At 33.2% G+C, this 18,677-nt stretch overlaps 2 protein-coding genes and 1 long non-coding RNA gene across 4 annotated transcripts; 2 read left to right on the forward strand and 1 right to left on the reverse strand.

The window, feature by feature from the left end:
* Positions 1–1,860: 1,860 nt before the first annotated feature.
* Positions 1,861–5,721, forward strand: LOC140891394 (heme oxygenase 1, chloroplastic). Of its 2 annotated transcripts, XM_073299858.1 has the most exons (5): positions 1,861–2,451; positions 3,309–3,532; positions 4,386–4,493; positions 4,592–4,711; positions 5,598–5,721. In XM_073299858.1, the coding sequence occupies exons 1-4, from the start codon at positions 2,061–2,063 to the stop codon at positions 4,682–4,684; spliced, it is 816 nt and encodes a 271-aa protein (XP_073155959.1). In that variant the 5' UTR covers positions 1,861–2,060; the 3' UTR covers positions 4,685–4,711; positions 5,598–5,721. The 2 variants fall into 2 exon arrangements, with proteins under 2 accessions (XP_073155959.1, XP_073155958.1); XM_073299857.1 differs by lacking the exon at positions 5,598–5,721 and having other exon boundaries at positions 4,592–4,807.
* A 708-nt stretch (positions 5,722–6,429) lies between these two features.
* On the forward strand, positions 6,430–12,531 carry LOC140886920 (uncharacterized). Its single transcript, XR_012151730.1, has 3 exons — positions 6,430–6,697; positions 7,247–7,353; positions 12,295–12,531. It is a non-coding gene; the product is annotated as an uncharacterized lncRNA (long non-coding RNA).
* A 1,722-nt stretch (positions 12,532–14,253) lies between these two features.
* On the reverse strand, positions 14,254–17,205 carry LOC140891948 (protein BUNDLE SHEATH DEFECTIVE 2, chloroplastic). Its single transcript, XM_073300657.1, has 5 exons — positions 17,033–17,205; positions 16,740–16,840; positions 15,981–16,044; positions 15,358–15,454; positions 14,254–14,545 (listed from the first exon to the last, which is right to left on the reverse strand). The coding sequence occupies exons 1-5, from the start codon at positions 17,088–17,090 to the stop codon at positions 14,467–14,469; spliced, it is 399 nt and encodes a 132-aa protein (XP_073156758.1). The 5' UTR covers positions 17,091–17,205; the 3' UTR covers positions 14,254–14,466.
* Between the last annotated feature and the right edge of the window lie 1,472 nt (positions 17,206–18,677).

An 18,677-nucleotide genomic window follows, 5' to 3' on the forward strand; every position in this document is an offset into this window, starting at 1 on the left:
TGCCAAAGTTTTGTTTTGGTTAAATCGCATACACACGCATTGCATTGCGTGTGCCAGTGCAATAGTATATTTTAAGAAATATTACCCAAAATAGTCTGATTTCATAAAGGACTCGCATCCACCCAATAAAATATTGGTGTTCAGTCTCTAAATCCAAAAGCAAATTAAGAATCAGTCTCTTATCAGAAAAAATTTGTTTGCACTCCCTGGGCCCACATTATTTTACTCGGATAAAATTAAGTACAAAACATTGAAAATATGGTACAAATACAAGATATTTGAGCACTAATTGTTCAAGATCGAGTACAAAAAATACAATTTTGAGTATAAAATCTAAACATCTTTATTAATGTGAACTTGCAACATGTGTTTGAGTACTCAAAAATCATATATTTGTACCAGATATAACACATTCGGTACTCAAAAATCACGTATGCGTACCATATTTTCAATGTTTTGTACCGATTTTCATCCAAATAAGATAAATGTGTTATTAATATCAATATTTTTTAGTACTCGAAAATAATATATTTATACTAGATCTAACACATTTGATACTCAAATATCATGTATTTGTATCATATTTTTCATGTTTTGTACCGAATTTTATCCGAAACAAAACATGTGGGCCCAGAGAGTTTAAACAAAGTTTTTTTCTGACAGGGACTGATCATTAATTTTTATTTAGATTTGGGGACTGAATTATAATTAACCAAAATAAAATATACGGTAGAAATAGAATAAGTTATGGCCGGTGTAAATTATGCTAAATTGGGAAGTATATATCGTAAATTAATTATCGGATTAATTCACTTACGAAAATATCATTTCACTTACTATATACGGTCATTTTTCAAATCTCATAATTATCGAATTTTTAGTTTTTTCTAATTAGAAAAATCGTAATACAAACTCAATAATAATTGCAAAGTCAATAAGAGCTCAAATATTTCAATTTTCAACCAATTAATTTTTTTCCTAAATTTCGAAACAATAGTTTTTAGGGTAAAAATTCAAACTTGAAAATTCATATGTATCATAAATCAATATTATCGCAATTAAATATTCGATAAAATTTTAGAATTATCGAATTTATCTCAAATCACATAATTTCAAAACCTACTACAGTAAATCAACCAAAAAAATATAATTGATTGTTTTATTTTTAATTTTTTTTACATGGGGCTGATTTTTTTTTTTTAAATTTAGAAGTACTAAATTTTTTTTTTTGAAAAATTGGTTGGGATGGAGCCCACTCTAGCCCAAGGATGGCTCCGCCCCTGCCCACATGAGTAGTCAATCACAAACTGACACACCACCTTGAGGGATCGATATTTCCATTTTGGAAATGTCGATGCCCTCAAGGTGGCGTGTCAGTTTGTGACACAAATATAGCCAATCACAAACTGACACGCCACCTTGAGGGCATCGACATTTTCATTTTTGGAAAAGTCGATGTCACCTTGAGGGTACTGGGTAGGCCTGTCAGTTTGTGATTGGCTATATTTGTGGGTCTCATATGTGGGACCCATATGAGTAGCCAATCACAAACTGACACATCATCCTTGGCACGGTTCACAAAAATTCGACATCGAATTAATTCATAATTAATTAATTATAATCTATTATCTATCACTGTATATTATGTAAGAGTGATCTCTTGGTAGGACCAATAAATTGAAAAAAAAAAATCTCTCAACTATCTCAATTTTTTTCCCTCAAATATGATTTTTTTAATTTTTAATTTAACTATTTTTTTTTTCTCCCCAACTTTTTTATTTATTGATATACAATATACAATACAATCATTTTAAACTTTGTTAATTAATTAAAAGGGAAACCTAATGGTCAGAAGTCAGAACGACGTCGTATAACTCCTTCTCCCACCCCAAGAAAGAAAATGGAGAATTCTATCCATTTCCATGGAAGAACATGGTTTTGTGCTAGCTAATACCATACATTCATTCCATTTACCTATTGTTGTCCATACATATATACAGCATAATTAGATACATCCATTTCCATTTTCTTTCACCCATACTCCGTTAATTTTTCTTGCGATGGCTTCCATAACACCCACCTCGCAATCCCAGTTTTTCAAGAAAACTCAGATTTCAATCTCCAAACAACCTCCCGCTCAACTTTTGTCGCTGCCCATCTCCATTTTTTCCGTGAAGAAGGCTAGGATGGTGGTTATTTCAGCAACGGCGGCTGCGGAGAAGCATAAGAAAAGATACCCGGGCGAGGCTAAGGGGTTTGTGGAGGAAATGAGATTTGTGGCTATGAAACTGCACACTAGGGACCAAGCTAAGGAAGGGGAGAAGGAGCCAGAGGGGCAGCCTGTGGCTAAATGGGACCCCACCATCGAAGGGTACCTGAAGTTCTTGGTGGATAGTAAGTATGTTTATGATACTCTCGAGAAGATTGTGGAGAGAGCTTCGTTCCCGGAATGTGAGTATGTTCTGTCAAGTTTTTTTATTTGTGCATTTGTTTGCTTCTTGGCCTGTCGTGGTATTTTGTGCTTGTCTTATTAGTTTGAATTTGCTGATGCTTGAGGAATTAGGATATGGAAGTTTTGATGTATGTATTAACCTTTTTAGTAGGTGAATTTTATCTTTTAAACTTAAGAAATGGTGGCTTGTCCGAAGGAAAATGAATGATCATTGATGTTTCATACATCTGATCAGTGCCAATTGTTCTCGTTTGATGTTTGTGATGTGTGTACATTTTCGCTATGTCCTGCTTCTGTGTTGCTTACTTTTCTCATTAATTCTAATATTTTCTTCTTGTTTCTATGATATAGGAGAGGGCCTAAGCATTTGACTTTCATAATTGATAAAGGGGAAAGCTTTGTAACCAATGGCTTAACCGTGTGTTTCTTTGCTGACATTCAAGTAATTCAAGTGAATTTAAAGATTAAGAGGAGAGAATATGAGTTGGTTGCTTGTAATAGGGCAATCATTAAGAATTTGGAAGAAACACATTATGGAGTTCTTGAAATGGGGCAAATTTCGTAACTTTTTTATTTGTCAATCCGAATATGTGATTTCATCATTGCAGCTACATAGTTGTTTGTCAACTTCGGTTGTACTTGTTGTGTTGAAGAAAGAATATGCACTGTGTTACTCAACCTGTTCCAAGAAAAAAAATTGTTTGCATAAAAGTTAACAAATCGAACTGCACTTTAGTTTTAAAATGTTCTTGGCTGATTTTTCTGTAGTTATAATAATGATAGAGAGCTTTAGTTGCTTAAAATTTGTATGTGTTGTGTAATTTCTAAGTCAAATGCAATTACTTTTAATTTTCAGATGCAGAATTCCGTAACACAGGCCTAGAAAGATCAGAATGCCTTGCAAAAGACTTGGAATGGTTTAGGCAGCAAGGCCATATTATACCAGAACCATCCTCCCCAGGTGTTACTTATGCTGAGTATCTTCAGGAATTATCGGAAAAAGATCCTCAGGCATTCCTTTGCCATTTCTACAACACATACTTTGCTCACTCTGCTGGTGGCAGGATGATAGGAAGAAAGGTAAAGGTTATTCGTGAATTATTATAATTTCCTGAACTTCAAAATGCTAGTCTGTCCCTAACGATGCTCTTTCGTTCCAAGTTATGCACGTTTCTATATGTTGTACATTATGTTTGTTGACTAAATTAGTTGATCGATCAGTAAATAACTTGACTCAAACAAGGGGAAAATAAGATGAACTTGGTGCTTAATATGAGCCTATGCATCCCTTTACTACCACCTTAAAAACGATCTTATCATTCATTTTAGCTTTTCCATCGTTCGATATTATACTTCCTCACGTCATACCTTAACAACACTACATTTTAACCATTATCTAGCAAATTACACCTGTTGAACCTCTATAAAAAGAAGAGGACTGATTGGATCAGCTTCGGAATGAAAATTAAAGGATTGTAAGTTGGCTTCCATTGTTAACCTTTAGGAGTTAAAGTTTGAGAATGTTGAGAGTGAAATCAAAGATGGATATTTATAAATCCATTGTAAATGGTCCTAATGGATAATAGTTCATGATGGAGCTTGTCGTGCCATTGGTCCGCATGCTTGAGGGTCATTCTCTAAGTAGTTGTGGAGTATATAGATAGATCTAAATGCTGAATATGAACAAATCGATTCACGGATATATGATGTTAGATATTCGGGAGGAGTATGAGACAAAATAAATCCACTTGGTTACAGACTTGGTACAACCCAACGTCATCATTCCCTTTGGTCTGCACAACACAAAAATTAGTCCAAAGGTCTACAAGAAGATAAAAAATAAGAGGCCGAGGATGTGATTCATCTCGAACACAACTTCTTGTTATGTTGTATCCATTTGACATACGCTTTTATCTATTTTCTTCCTTATCAGGTGGCGGAGAAGATCCTTGATGGCAAAGAATTGGAGTTCTACAAATGGGATGGGGACCTCTCCCAACTATTGCAGAATGTTCGCGACAACCTAAATAATGTTGCCCAAGTAAAGTCTTGTTCATAATTTTGTCGCAAAATTTTTCAGCTTCTAAGAGACCATATCATTTCATCTTATCAATGTTTTTTCTTCGGAAATTCTTGCAGAACTGGACGAGGGAGGAGAAGGATCATTGCCTTGAAGAAACAGAAAAATCATTTAAATTTTCGGGGACGATTCTCCGATTAATACTATCTTGATGTGGGAACTTGCAATTCCAGTCTCTGGTATTTCAAGATTCACTCTGCTTGTATACATGTGTTATAAGTATGCTGGTGTATGAAAAACTTAAGCGTGGTTACCTAATCAAGCCATTTTCTTGACCCACTTTCGATGACAAATTAATGCCATTCAAACTGTGTAATAATCGGATCTAACTATAAACAAATTTGAATTTAAAAATAAAACAACAAATTTAAATTTTGAAGTAACGTTCACTTTGTTGTTTGTCTCCTGCGGATGTGTAATTGTAAGAAATGGCGTTCTTATATAATTTTAAATTGTAATACTTTATATGAATTCATAGTATTAATTCAATAGAATGTTTTCACCGTTGGGTATTTTGGAGTGTTGATTTTTATTCAATTTAAATCTATGCTTCTCTACTATCTCTACTATGGCGAGAAGACACCAAGTTTTCTTTCCTCTTTTTTTTTTTTTTTTTTTTTACTCTCTTCTCCCATGATTATTCCCTACACACTGTTGTCATGGCAAAGGACAGTAAAAATTTTAATAACTCCCAACCTTATTTATTCTCAGTCTCTTCGATTCTTTATCTCTCCTACGTCTCTAAACAAATGTTTTCTCCCCAAACTACACACCGATGTTACGGCGAAGGGCATGATAAATTTTTTAATAACTTCCAACCTTCTTATTTATCTTTCAATTCTGAAAGACAAAATACAAAACAAAGATCGAAAGTTTCTATTCGAATGCAAGGCGAAAATGGTGATTTTTTTTCCTCTTCTGTTTCTCAGTCGATTTGTATGCCTGATTATAGTGATTTTTTTTTTAATTTCTTATCTTCTATCTTTTTTTTTGTACATTTGTTGTGAAAATTGTGAAATATGAGAATATAGTTTTCTGAATTTACAAATACTGATACATGTGCAGGTTGAAGGCCACTTTATTTGCTGGCTTAGTAGTGCGGCTGTGTGTGGTGCCCTTGGGGGTGGGGCTCACCCCTTTTTTTTTTAAGTAATGAGGACTGAGGACCCAAATGTTTCCAAAGAGTTTATAAATCATTTACAATTCACCTTTTTGTACTTTACTGTTGTGTATTTTTTTGGTATGACGATTCTTATTTTCTTTCTTATCTCTGTCTATGTACGTTGATTTATACAAGATTAGAATGGATTTTATGATTTGTTATTGGATCTTTAATCTTCTTAATCGTGTTCTTATTAAGTTTGTATGAGTTTTTTTTATTGCTTTTTAACGTATTTATTTAATGAGTAACACTCATGTGAGACGGTTTCATTTGTGAGACGAGTCAACCCTACCCATATTTATAATAATAAGTATTAATTTTAACATAAAATATAATACTTTTTAATAAATAAACCATATACAAAATCCGTCTCAAAAAAATGATTGAGACCGTCTCACAGGAGTTTTTTTCTATTTTGCTATGGAAAAATAAGGGATATAGACTATATATTACCCCTGCTTTAAATATTTTCTCTCTCCTCCTTCTTCTCAACTCTCATTTTCCCTCCTTTCTTCCCTCTCCAGATTCGAACCTGACACTCCTTTCTCCTCTCTCCTCCTAGACTTTAACCACTAAACCATCAATATTTTTGATAATAATACTACACAATAAAATATATAAACAATGGTTTGGGTTGACCCAAGCCTGGGTCGACCAAGCCGGATGAACCAAATTAAAAACAAATACCCGGTTATGACTTACCCGGATCTTAATTAAGATCCTAATTCACAAGCCCTAACTCTCCTTCCCTCACCGTAAAAGAAAAAACACACAAACTCTTCTTTCCACTTTGGGCATCTTGAATTTTTGATTCGCCCCAACTCCATGGGTATCTTTTGAATTCGAAGACAATCTCTGTTGTATCCTTGTGTGTTCAAGGGCCTGATACTTGTATCTCCTGAGCTCGTGTCAGCAATTAGGATGGTGTGTGGATTGACGTTAGCTTCAGATGCGATAGATGATGGGGAAGAGGCTAATGGATGGCGCTGGAGTTGAATTGAAGGTATAAAATGGTTAACAAATTCAAATTCTTTCCACCGATTTCTTCTTAAATTCAAATCCAATTCAGAGTCACACTTTCGGCCATGAAATCGTGCAGGAGGTATAGAACCTTAAATTCAAATCAAATTCTTACATTATCTGAAAGGATTAGTGCCCAGATATGTCTATACGGCTTTGTCAATGGAAATATGGAGCACTCCGATGTTTATACTGATTTTTGTTGTTGAATACTTGAATTAGATAATTTTTAGTTGTAATTTGGAACTGAAGGGTGGCATGCTATGCAGTGGCAAATTGATCTAATGAAAAGAGCAGTATGCTTATAATTTGGTTATTTTGTGCTAGCCATGCCATTTTTTGTGTTCTTTCAAGGTTGCTAGGTGATTGATTACTTGTGCAATGTTGGGACATAATCTATACCTTGAAGACTTAACTAGTACTAAATACTAATTGGCTACTTAGCCTAATATTTTGGTCCTTTTTTCAGGATAGGTAGTAGATTTCATTACTGTTTTCACCTGCTTGACCATGATATTGGTTTGGATTGTAGGTGAAATACTGCTCAGAGAATGGCAAGCGTCTCATACATTTCTCCACCTGTGAAATCTATGGAAAACGATTGGTTCCTTTTTACCTAAAGATAGCCCATTGCGAGGGGTGAGCTTTTGCTTTAGTTGGCTTTTATGATTTGATAATTTAGTTATGCTACATAAGAGAAGTCTTGTTTCCATTTGCTTTGTTAAGTGCTTTTTCTGTGTTTCATAACTGGACCGGCAAAGGGAGGTATCAGCTTCTCAAATGTCACTTAAAAAGTTGTCCATGTGGCACGCCTAGCAGTCATTTTAAGTTAAAATTATTTCATAAACGTGGTTACTCTTAACGAACTCCCTTTCTGTCTCGATCATAATCCAAAAATTTTGTTAATTTATATATAATACATTTTAGAAGTCTTGCTCCTATTTTCTTTGTCGAGTTCTATCTACAGCTGGAACAACAATGATAAATAAGCCCAATGATGGAAAAAATTAACACATTGAAGTGGTATGACGGTTCTGAATCATCAATGGCCTTTGTGGATCGCCGGAGTAAGCAGCCGCCATCGCGTCCCCCTCCCCCTCCACTTTTTCCTTAATTATTTTGAAAAATTCCCGTCCTTTTGCGTGATGGTTGGCTGTTTGCTCGTGGAGGTGTGCGGAAGGCCTTTGATGATTCTCCGTCAGTATTCTTAGCCGCTCGTGATTTGCCAAAAGCTATGAGCTCTGAGGGCTTTACATTTTATCGTTCTCTTGAAGAATTTATTCCCACTTGCTGAGATTTGGAAATGCATGCTAGTGTTCGTTTTATGGTGCTTTCTAATTTTTGGAAAAATCACAATTTAGTCCTTTTTAGCATTTCTTTTGGTGAATAGTTCAAAGGTTGCATTTAAAAAAAAATTGATTTACTCTTTCCTAGAATCAGATTTACTCGAACACTGATATATTGAAAGATGAAGATTCAAGGTGTACCATGACATCATGCTAGAGTTAATTATTAAATGAACCACTAGGTTTAATTTATTAAATAAATTAGGGGTTTAATTAATGTTTATAGGCTGTTTATATTATTTTAATTTTTGGATTATTTGTAATTAGGATTTTTATGGCTCGCTTTAGATAGAATTTTAAGTCCAAGCTGACCTTTCTTAGTGGGATAAAGGCTTGTGTGTTGTGGTTCTCTTCACGACAATTAATTTCTCATTGCTGAGAATTGAAAATATAACTGTTAACATTCCAGATGTATGGATTAGGTTCCCATCCCTGCCTATCTTCTTGTTTTAATGACATAGTCCTTTTTAGCATTTATTGCATAGGTATTTCAAACATAACATTTTTAGATTTGTTCAAAATTTCATTGGTTTAATTTGATCACGATTCCGGCAGCTGCCCACAACTTAGGGCTGATGAGGGCAACTCAAAAGGTTTTGGAGATGATTAATAGAACTAATTTTTTCGATATGTTTAACCTTGTCTGGGTCATCCACTTTTGAGTTGACCTTCTTTCGCGGTATAGGTTTAATCTAGCTTGAAATCGATACACCCAGACCAAAAAAAAGATTTAGTATTCTTCCACTCTATAATGTTTATCATAAATTATTAGAACTGAGGTCGTTAGATTGACATCTTTTCTACCCCTTCAAATCTTTGGAGTTGATAATTTTTATTCACATTTGGCTAAGGAAAAGACACTTGTGGTCCTTTCTTTTTTTGATGGTGATGGTTTTGAGTTGTATTTGAGTACCAGTTTATGTTTACCCTAAACATCCTGAAGATTATTAACTTTTATCAAAGCCCAATGATGGTATATTACAAGGTTATGAGTATAGCTCTTATTTTGGTTGATTGCCTCCCGCATCATCTTAACCAATCGTAGTCATCGTCATCATCATAGTCATCATCATTATCAGCAACACTCTTCTTGTTATTATTATTGTTGTTGTTGTTGTTATTATTGTTAAGAATTTACCATATTGGTGGTGTTGATGATGTGGGATTGGCTTTCTCAAAATCATTAGATGTTACCATAACCATCTGTGTTCTGAGGGCTTTTATGAATAATTTGTGATACCAAGCTTTTGTTTTCCCTTTTATTTGTTCATTGTCTTAGAATTTCTTTTATTTGTATCTCTCCAAATAACTAATTCTTTGTTGTGGTTACATTTGTGTGTTGATTTTATAGAGTTCAAATTTTGGAAAACTAAAGTCTTAATTACCATTTGTGTTATTCTTATATGTTGTTTTTCCTCCTAATGTTTCTTAAAAGATGTCTTGAACCTTTTTTAGTTGCTCCTAATTTATTACTAATTTTGTTGATCGAGGTCATGCTCCTATTCTTACTGTGTAGGGTGTGACCCGGACTTTTTTTCCTGTTTTCTAATTGTAAGTTTCACTCTGTTGTACCAATACATGGAGTAGTTGTTCATAGGCGTTTTGTTTCAAATGATACAATTCGTAAACAAAATGCGATTTTTGTAACATGGGGAATGTTGATGGTCATCTTGTTGGATAGAAGTATCACTGTTGATGAAGTGAAAACATTATTTAAAATATTGAGAAATTTGTTGTTGTGGATCAAATGACAGAAATTGATCAATATTAGCAACTTTCAACATTAGAGTTTGATTTCATCTTCTCATGAATGATATCTCGTTGCAATATGGTAGGATAATGGCCAAGTTTCCCGTTTATGTTGGAAAAGGCAAAACCAAGTCTAGTTCCACTTTGTTGTAACAGGTTTGTTTGATGTTGGCATAAGGGTAAAATCTGTGTGATTTTGGTATTCCCCTAGATTTGAGGGGCTAAAAGATTTTGTCCTTGGGTTAGCATTGAAGAAACCTATTAGGCTGTGTTTGGTACTAGTGATTGACTGTGATTGTGGGCTTTTTTAAAAATAAACTCACGTTTTGTACAATTTTAATTAAACCAACTGAATCTGTCGCGGGAAGGATAAGGGTGTACTCAACTAGATAAAATAAACCCTTCTACTATTAATCATCTACGTTAATTCCAAGTATGTACCTTACCCTAACCCAAAAAAACCCCTGTTCAGCTGTTCTCTCCGCTAACATCTAATTGATGGACCAAAAAAAATTGTGTATGTTGAAATTTCTCCTCTAACAACTGCTAAATCTTCAGAAATCGGAGGAGTCCTCATCCGGCTAAAACTCACACATTAATTCTCTCTGTCTCGGCAAATCATTGTGAAAAACTCTATTTAATTTATTTTCATATGGTGTTGCAAACATGAAATTTGGTTCTTGGGTTTTGACGGAGGAACCATGATTTCGTTTTTCTCCCTTTTTCACTTCATTTGATTGGATTCAATGCGTTTATCTGTTTTTTTTTTCCTGAAATATCTGTTTGTTATTGCTTTGCTTAATTTATTGTGTCGCTCTGTGCAAATGAAAATCTCATTAAATTTCATTATCAGATTTGAAATTGCTGTGTTATATGTGGAATTCAATCTTCTGCACAATAGGCTAGGTTTTTCTGAAGTACATGGAGGAAACGTTGGGGAAGAAGTAAAAAAAAGTAGTCTGTTAATTTAATTATTCAATAAAAAATAAAGGGGTATTATTGGCAAAGATATTTTAAACCATTATTTAATTTTATTCCTAAAAATAAAACCAAACACAATATTATTTTCAGCACAAATTATTAATTCTTATTTATCAGATCTTTTATCATTTATTTACTAATTATTCAATAATCTCATCAATTGAATCAAATACTGCCTTATAATATTAGCGAACTAAGCTCACTGAAGGTGAAAACGTAGTGTTGGAAGAAATTGAAGTGAACTTTAAGAATCTACTATCAAGTGTAACTTAAAATATAATTAATATTTCGCTTTAAAAAAAAATTAATATTACTTCATTTTTCCCAACACTGGAAAATATACAGATAGGAAAAATAATTTGGGGCAAGTTTGCTTTAAATCTCCAAACTTAAACATATTTTTGCATTCGATCTTTGTCAGAAAAAAAAAGTATGTTTGAACTCATTGATTCACACAAAAATATTGCACTTCTTGAGTTCAAATGTTTTTTATGCGTGAAAATCAATACAAAACATTGAAAATCTAGTACTAATATATGATATATGAGTACTAAATGGTTATGTCCACACTTGCAACACATATTTGGATATTTAATAATCATGTATTACTACCAGATCTAAAAACAATTGATACTCCAATATCATATATTAGTATCATATTTTCAATATTTTGTATCGTTGTTTTATTAAAAAAGACAAATATTTCATATTTGAGTACTCAAAAAACATGTATTAGAACCAAATTTGGAATAATTTATGTTCAAATATCATGTATTAGTACTGTATTTTCAATGTTTTGTATCGACTTTCATCCGATAAGAACATGCGGAAACATGAGGGCTCAGAAATTGCAGAAATATTTTGCTATGATTCAGAGAGTTCAAACATATATTTTTTTTTTGACAGTGACCAAATTATGTTTGGATTTGGGTATTTAAAATAAGTTTACTAAATAATTTGATTATTTTTCATTTGGAAGAAGAAATCCATGGTCAGTGGTCACCCATCACAAAAGATTCTTAGATGCTCCTTTGCTATGGTTATTGTAAAAACAATTACTTTTTTTTATGTTTTATTACCAGAGTATGTCATGAGTACACGTTCGGTTAGAAACATGGTTATACTTTAATTTTGAAATTACAAATTATCCTATGTACATCAATGAAAAGATCTCTTCATTGGATAGTTTTGTAAAGTACGTCCGAGTGTATGAATATAGCATTTTTCTTATTACTGACAATTTATGAGACTTGTAATAGATATGGTGATTGGTAGTTTTTAAGATAAAAGGGAATGTTATCTTCAGTCCTCATAATGTTACCCCTACTTGCTACAAGGGGTATAAGAATTGTCCGATGTTTAGTAATTTACGGTCTTCGTGGTTTTGATGTGATTTATGTAACCCTTTTCTAGCTTTCCATTTCCTAAGGTTATGTTTTCATGTTTCTTCCTGTGTTCTTCTGAGTTACCTGTAAATATTTATGATAACAAAATTTGTTTTTAGATCAACTTTCCAGCTGTATAAAAGAATCAGAGATATGCTTAGCTCGATTCAATCGTAGCCCGTTTTCTTATCCATGTATGGAGTTATTTGGAATGTTGCCAAAACATCTCTAGCTCTTGATCTATGAGTGCAAGAGTTTAAATTTCATATGAAGATGTATTTTTACAGGCTTTATGATACATGAATTCTATAATTTGTATATATTTTTCAATGCATAGTTCTCATTTATATTGTTGAGGATTGGAAAATGAGTATGAGCAAGATAGATAATGCATATTGAAATCATGCATATGACTGTCACTGTTGCATGATTATGCATGTCATTGCATAAAAAAAACATTACTTTTTCTTAGTTGGATCGGGTAGAACATCTCTTTTACAAATTGACATGCGAGACAATTTCGTATGAGTTTTTGTGTTTCTAATAGATGTACGACAACAATAGATACAAAACAGAAAATATAAGTATGACGATTGAGATTTGCACCCATAGTTTAGACCCAAATCACTCAAGTTTGTGATTTATTATCTTGCTTTACTCGTTTACTTGAGCATATCTTGTTAAAACGTTCGTTGTCGAAAAAGGGTTCTTGCTTTCTTAATTTTGATTCCATTGGTTAGAGACTTAGTTTGCTTCAATCTTGCCGGAAAACCGATAATGAATTTCTGAGCGCAGCAGGATCCTTCATCATTAAAATAATTTTTCCTCGCATATTATATATTTTCCTATAAATTAACAATTCAACAATATATATTATGAACTCAAAAACAAAAACACACAGACCAGAATGGAATTAAGGGTGAACGTCGTTACCAAACACGAGAGATTCGAAAAATCTAACTAAGAAAGTAATAATTTTATCTCAAATTAGCGCTTTTAATAGAAATATTATTACTTTTAATAAAAAAGTAATACTTTTGATTGGAACAATAATATTTTTTTATGTCAAATTATCGTGTATTATAAGTAATACTTTTAAAAAAATACTAATATTTTTGACCTAAAAGTAATAGGATTAACAAAAAACTTATTGTTTATGTCAGAGTTGCATACATTTATAACTATATATTATTTTTCACATAAAACTATTATTTTTCAATGAAAAGTAATAATTTTGAATACAAAAACATAATTTTTTATGTCAATTTAGCAAACGGTGGAATTAATACTTTTAACAGAAAAAACTAATACTTTTAATATAAAAAACAATAATTTTATCATAAAAATTAATATATTTTTTTCATAAAAAAGTAATATTTTGATGTATAAAGTATTTAAATTTGCATTCATTAGAAATAATAATTTTCACGTGAAAACTAATAATTTTATTATAAAAACTAATATTTTTTATAAAAAAATTAATATTTTTGACGTAAAAAATATTTAAATTTGCGTTCGTTAAAAGTAATATTTTTCATATAAAAATATTTTATACAAAAAAAATAATACTTTTTATGTCACGTTAGAATACATCTAATACTTGTATCATAAAAAATAATATTTTTCAAAGAAAAAATAGTACTTTTGACTAAAAAGCAAAGTTTGTCAAATTAACAAATAAATTTTTGATCTCAGCATACACGAAAAAAAAGCAACACACAAATCAGACACAAATCATGCTTGATGATCCTTCTTTCAAGTTGAACCAATAAATTTTTGATCTCAGCATACACGAAAAAAAAAAGCAACACACAAATCAGACACAAATAATCAGATTATTTATTTATTTATTTATATTTTATTTATTATATGCATGAATGTCTGTCTAGTGTCTTGTATACATTTAATTGATAACATTTAATCTGATTATTTGTGTCTGATTTGTGTATTGCTTTTTTTTCTTCTATATATATATATATGTGTGTGTGTGTGTGTGTGTGTTTGTGTGTGTTAGAACTCACTTAAAAAAATAAAAAAATAAAAAAAACAGAACTCCGTTTGAACTGTAGAATTAAATATCTTGAGAACATACAAAAACATTCATTGGCTACTGATTCAAGCAAATCATCTTGTATATCAGAATTCAGATGTTAAATTAAGTACAAATATTGCACTACATCCCTCCAAATACTTGTGCAAAGCAGCAAGTTCATAAAAAAATTCTTGTTCACAAAATTTATATGACAAAATTAAGGTATTGGCATTTGCTGATGATCCAAGCTGCAAGGGTACTAACTGTCAAACGAGCTCATGAAACCGCCAAGGAAGCCAGCACCATTGCAACTGCCACAGAGGATCTCCTTTTTACCCCTGTTGAAAAGTTGAGTCGAATTACCGACAAGAAGTAAGTTAAGAAAACATCACGTAAGAAGTTGGGAGGACCATTTGCAAGACAAGATATGATAACAAGGGACTAAAAACATGGTAATGTTTTGACTAGTCTTGTTTAACCATATCAGAAAGTTTGAACCTGTCATGATTGATCAACATAGATAGACGAGTTTACATGAGTATTACTGCGATTTGGACAAAATAAATATGAGACAGAGAGGATTTCTTTGGTAGTTAATGATGCCACACAAATTGTCATACTTTACAAGTTAATCCTGCTCTTAAATCGGTACCCTTTCTTCTCCTTGTATCCTAGGCTCAGTAAACACATCGGTTTCCGACCTTTGCAATGAGCCTGGCACAAATCTCATGTTCTGCTCCCACTGCAACGCGTGAGTTGTAGCCCAAAATATATTAATATCTCCTTTACTAGCCACTCATTTCACAATTCAATATGATAGCTTGAGGGATCCAAGAATCATATTTCATTATTGACATTATTTCAAACATCTTTGCTTACTCAAAATCAACAATGATGAAAAAGTTCTACATAGGATCTGCAGGCCGACACAATATATGATAAAATTCAATTTCCCTTTTGCAGTTAAAAAAGCAAATTTATCTTATTATCAGTAGTTTTGCAGCGAAACTTGGTCCAATACTTCGAATGTATAAGTTGGCGACTTCATCGACTGAACCATGATAATAGAACTACAGATAGATATGGATATTTTAAGCAAAAATTCATTATCCAGTCTTGATTAATGCAGTAAAAGTTAAGGGCACCATACCTGCAAAGCCAACATAATCCACCAGCTTTGAACTGCCCATTAAAGTGATCAACAGAATTGATTCCAGTACCCTCACACTGGGTACATTGTTTAGCACCTACTCAATTTTCAGAAAAAAAGATCAATAGTCTGAGACAGAGAACAGAAAAACTTTAAGCTTATACGATGATTGGATTCGGAAAGAAGAAGAAGATGAAAAGCTTAATTAAATTTCGCTCCCCCACAAATTGAAGTAACGACAAAGATATGCTTAAGTGACAGAATTGTGTTGAGAAAGCTTCTCCATGTGGCACAGTGATGTTTAAAAAAAATAACCAAAACATGGACCTATACCCAAACTTTACAAATATGTAAATAGTATCATGCGCCCAAGAAGATATTAGGAGGACCAAAAATGGAAGAGAAGAGCTGCAAAAGGAGAGAAGTGAAGAGCTGATGAAACACCATTCCAGTTAGCTGACTATTCACTCAACTAATCTCGAGTTTCATACTTTCATTTCCAGCTTGATTAGAACTGCTGATGAATAGGTCACTCTAGATTTAGGACATAAGTTTGTTACTTTCATTTCACGTACCATTCTAGGAACTAAAACTCATTAAAACACCACAAAAGTTTCACTAACCATTCCCTTCACACTCAGTGCAAAGTATGCTATTCGTTTTGGTGCTTGGTTCACTGCCTGTAGCCTGCAAAAAAGAAAAAGACCAAGTGACCTGCGTTAACAACAGAATGATGGCTTAAAAGGAAAGCGTGAAGTAGTAGGAAATATTAAACAAAAACTTTTAACAATGAACACTCTTATATTAATGCCAACAAACGTTTACTGAAGGACCATGGGCCTTAATTTTTAAATTCCCAAAGTAAACAAGATGTTTCCAATATGGCTGCAACAATGGTCCGTAAGACGAATATGATTCTTGGTAGCAAAGCTGTTCTTTGTCACTTTAGTGCGTTATGGAGGTTTGGAGACAAGAACAAGGCTCAAGTCTTGGAATCTGTATTTTGCTTGGTCATCTATTCCAAACACCAAAACTATCACCATATTTATAGATGCTCCACCATTGTTTCTCTCATCTTGTTTCAGCCTTTCTAAACTGTGTTTCACAATTTTTCCGGACGTAAGATGTCCAAGCCAATGGGAATAAACGGCTTAAAAAACCCTCTTTGAATAACTAAAATCTTTTGAAAAAGTTGACTACTTGACATATCATCCCCTCAATGCGCACATAGATGTAGATGTAGATGCCACTTGCCAGTTGTGAGTTGTTATCATATAAGTATCATCATTTTTTTAACAAAAACAGCTAGATAACAAGACTCCATTCATCTCAAAGTATCATTTCATTGCTGAAATTCGAAATATAAACGGACACTCACTCACCTTAACCTTTAAAGACTCAAAATCAGCATTTTTCTTCGAGCTGTAACCTGTGTCTCTCGTCCAATTCACCTTCCTACTAGTGTAGCTGGGACCAATAAGTCCTTAAAAAATAATGAAAATTTCACATAAAACAGAGTGATGAATCTACACCAGAATCAGAAGCAGCACAAAAAACATAAAGAATACGCCTTCATTTACAGAAAACTAGTTCATTGGACTGAAGAACCAGGAGCAATAAATTCATGAAAAGATACAAGCACACGCAATAAGAGACAGATTGAGACAAAGGGTACCAGGTTTTTCGACAGTATTCAAGGAAACGAGAGGTGAAAAACAAAGGGAGTTTGCCATTTCTTGACAATCTTCGATTTTTGCAGAGAATGGCTCGAGGCGGCAAATGGTCGATTGCAGCAAGTAACGAACGGAGGAGCCAACTAGATAAGGTTCTCTCACTTCGAGTGAGATATTTTCTTTTTCAGTTTATCTTAAGTTCACTAAGTTTATCATTGTTAAATGATAAACAAATAAATTAAATAAATGACAAATTATTTTAAACTCCCCATTACCAAACTTTTCTTTTAATAACTCCCTACCCACCCCTTTCTTTATTTTTACTCCCTAATGGTCCTCATATTTGAATTAAAATATAATTAAAACTAATCCTTTGTACGTGGCTTTGTTATACCTATCGAACCAGTCCCGGCCATGCAAGACTATTAGTTACGCAAGGTTTCCAGCCGATATACTCCAGATTTGTGTCCAACATGCTTTCGTAAGATGAATTAAATTTAAATACCTTTTTGACCATAATGTCGTCGGGTCATACCTGCCGAGTTTTACGAAGTGCTCCTCACACTCCAACCACGCAGTCACAACAGATGGTTTCTGCACAAGCTCCTTCAACGACACCCAGCACAGCCTTAATTCGTTTTCTACCTTAAGGCGTATGATATATAAATTTAATTATAAAATATGAACATGAAAGAACGAGAGATTTAGGAAATTTATTCAGACATAATATTATTACATAAATCAACTCATTTGAAGAGGAGAAGACAACTTGTTTAGCTACTCATAGTAGCCTTGTTCTTGAAATACATAAAAGAAAACTTAATACAAAGAGAGAAAAATATTACAACAATTTATTTGTAAGAAAACTGAAGGGAATGATTGATATCTTCAGCTTCCTCAAATGCATGTATTTATAGCTGTAGTTCCACTCGTTTCACCGAGAAACTTCAGGGAATCTCACAGCTGTCTTGTATTTCTTTATGCCATTATTGATGACATCTTTTACTAGTGGAGGAGGCAGCTGTCTTGAATTTTTTATGCCATTATTGATGACATCTTTTACTAGTGGAGGAATCACATGTCTGCCACTTTCTTTTGGCTTTATTCTCCTCACATGTCTGCTTTATTGTTGTCGGGGCATCTTTTGCTTTTGAAGTAGGCCCCTGTGAAAACGCATCTTCGGTGGTCCTTATCTACCTTTGCTTGTCTCGAAAAAATCCTTACGATCGTTCGGGGTCTAAAGGTTTTTCCAAATTCTGGCTCCTTCTGATTTGGGCATTCTGGGCAGATATTCTTTGACCATCGTCCAATATGAGCCATGTTACAGAATTTTCGGCGAGTTTCTTTACTCCCCGGCAGCTTGTTGTTCCACAAAAAATTTCTTTTTTTTTCGAAGAGTTCTTCCGCAAATGCTGTAGTTTTTCCTGTCATTGTGTTTAACAGGAACGATCCATTCACAAAATTCTGATAAAATTTGAATGGAAACTTGACTTTATACATCTCAGTAAGACAGACCCAAATACCCCATGTCCTTCTGGTTGAGATCTCATTTTCTCCGAAAGTGGACACCAAGGGTATTTCTTCAGTTTTAGGATCCTTGATAAATTTATGACTGTTTATATCAGGTCTCCTCAGCTTGATAAAATG

Source organism: Henckelia pumila, chromosome 3 (genome assembly GCF_033568475.1).
Source record: "Henckelia pumila isolate YLH828 chromosome 3, ASM3356847v2, whole genome shotgun sequence".
NCBI classification, from domain to species: Eukaryota; Viridiplantae; Streptophyta; class Magnoliopsida; order Lamiales; family Gesneriaceae; genus Henckelia; species Henckelia pumila.

Coding starts and splice junctions, on each gene's coding strand:
- LOC140891394 (XM_073299858.1), top strand. CDS start 2,061: ATGGCTTCCATAACACCCACCTCGCAATCCCAGTTTTTCAAGAAAACT. Junction 3,533..4,385: donor GCAGGATGATAGGAAGAAAG/GTAAAGGTTATT, acceptor CTTCCTTATCAG/GTGGCGGAGAAGATCCTTGA. Junction 4,494..4,591: donor ACCTAAATAATGTTGCCCAA/GTAAAGTCTTGT, acceptor AAATTCTTGCAG/AACTGGACGAGGGAGGAGAA.
- LOC140891948 (XM_073300657.1), bottom strand. CDS start 17,090: ATGGCAAACTCCCTTTGTTTTTCACCTCTCGTTTCCTTGAATACTGTC. Junction 16,841..17,032: donor GAATACTGTCGAAAAACCTG/GTACCCTTTGTC, acceptor TTATTTTTTAAG/GACTTATTGGTCCCAGCTAC. Junction 14,546..15,357: donor GGATTATGTTGGCTTTGCAG/GTATGGTGCCCT, acceptor ACTTTTCAACAG/GGGTAAAAAGGAGATCCTCT.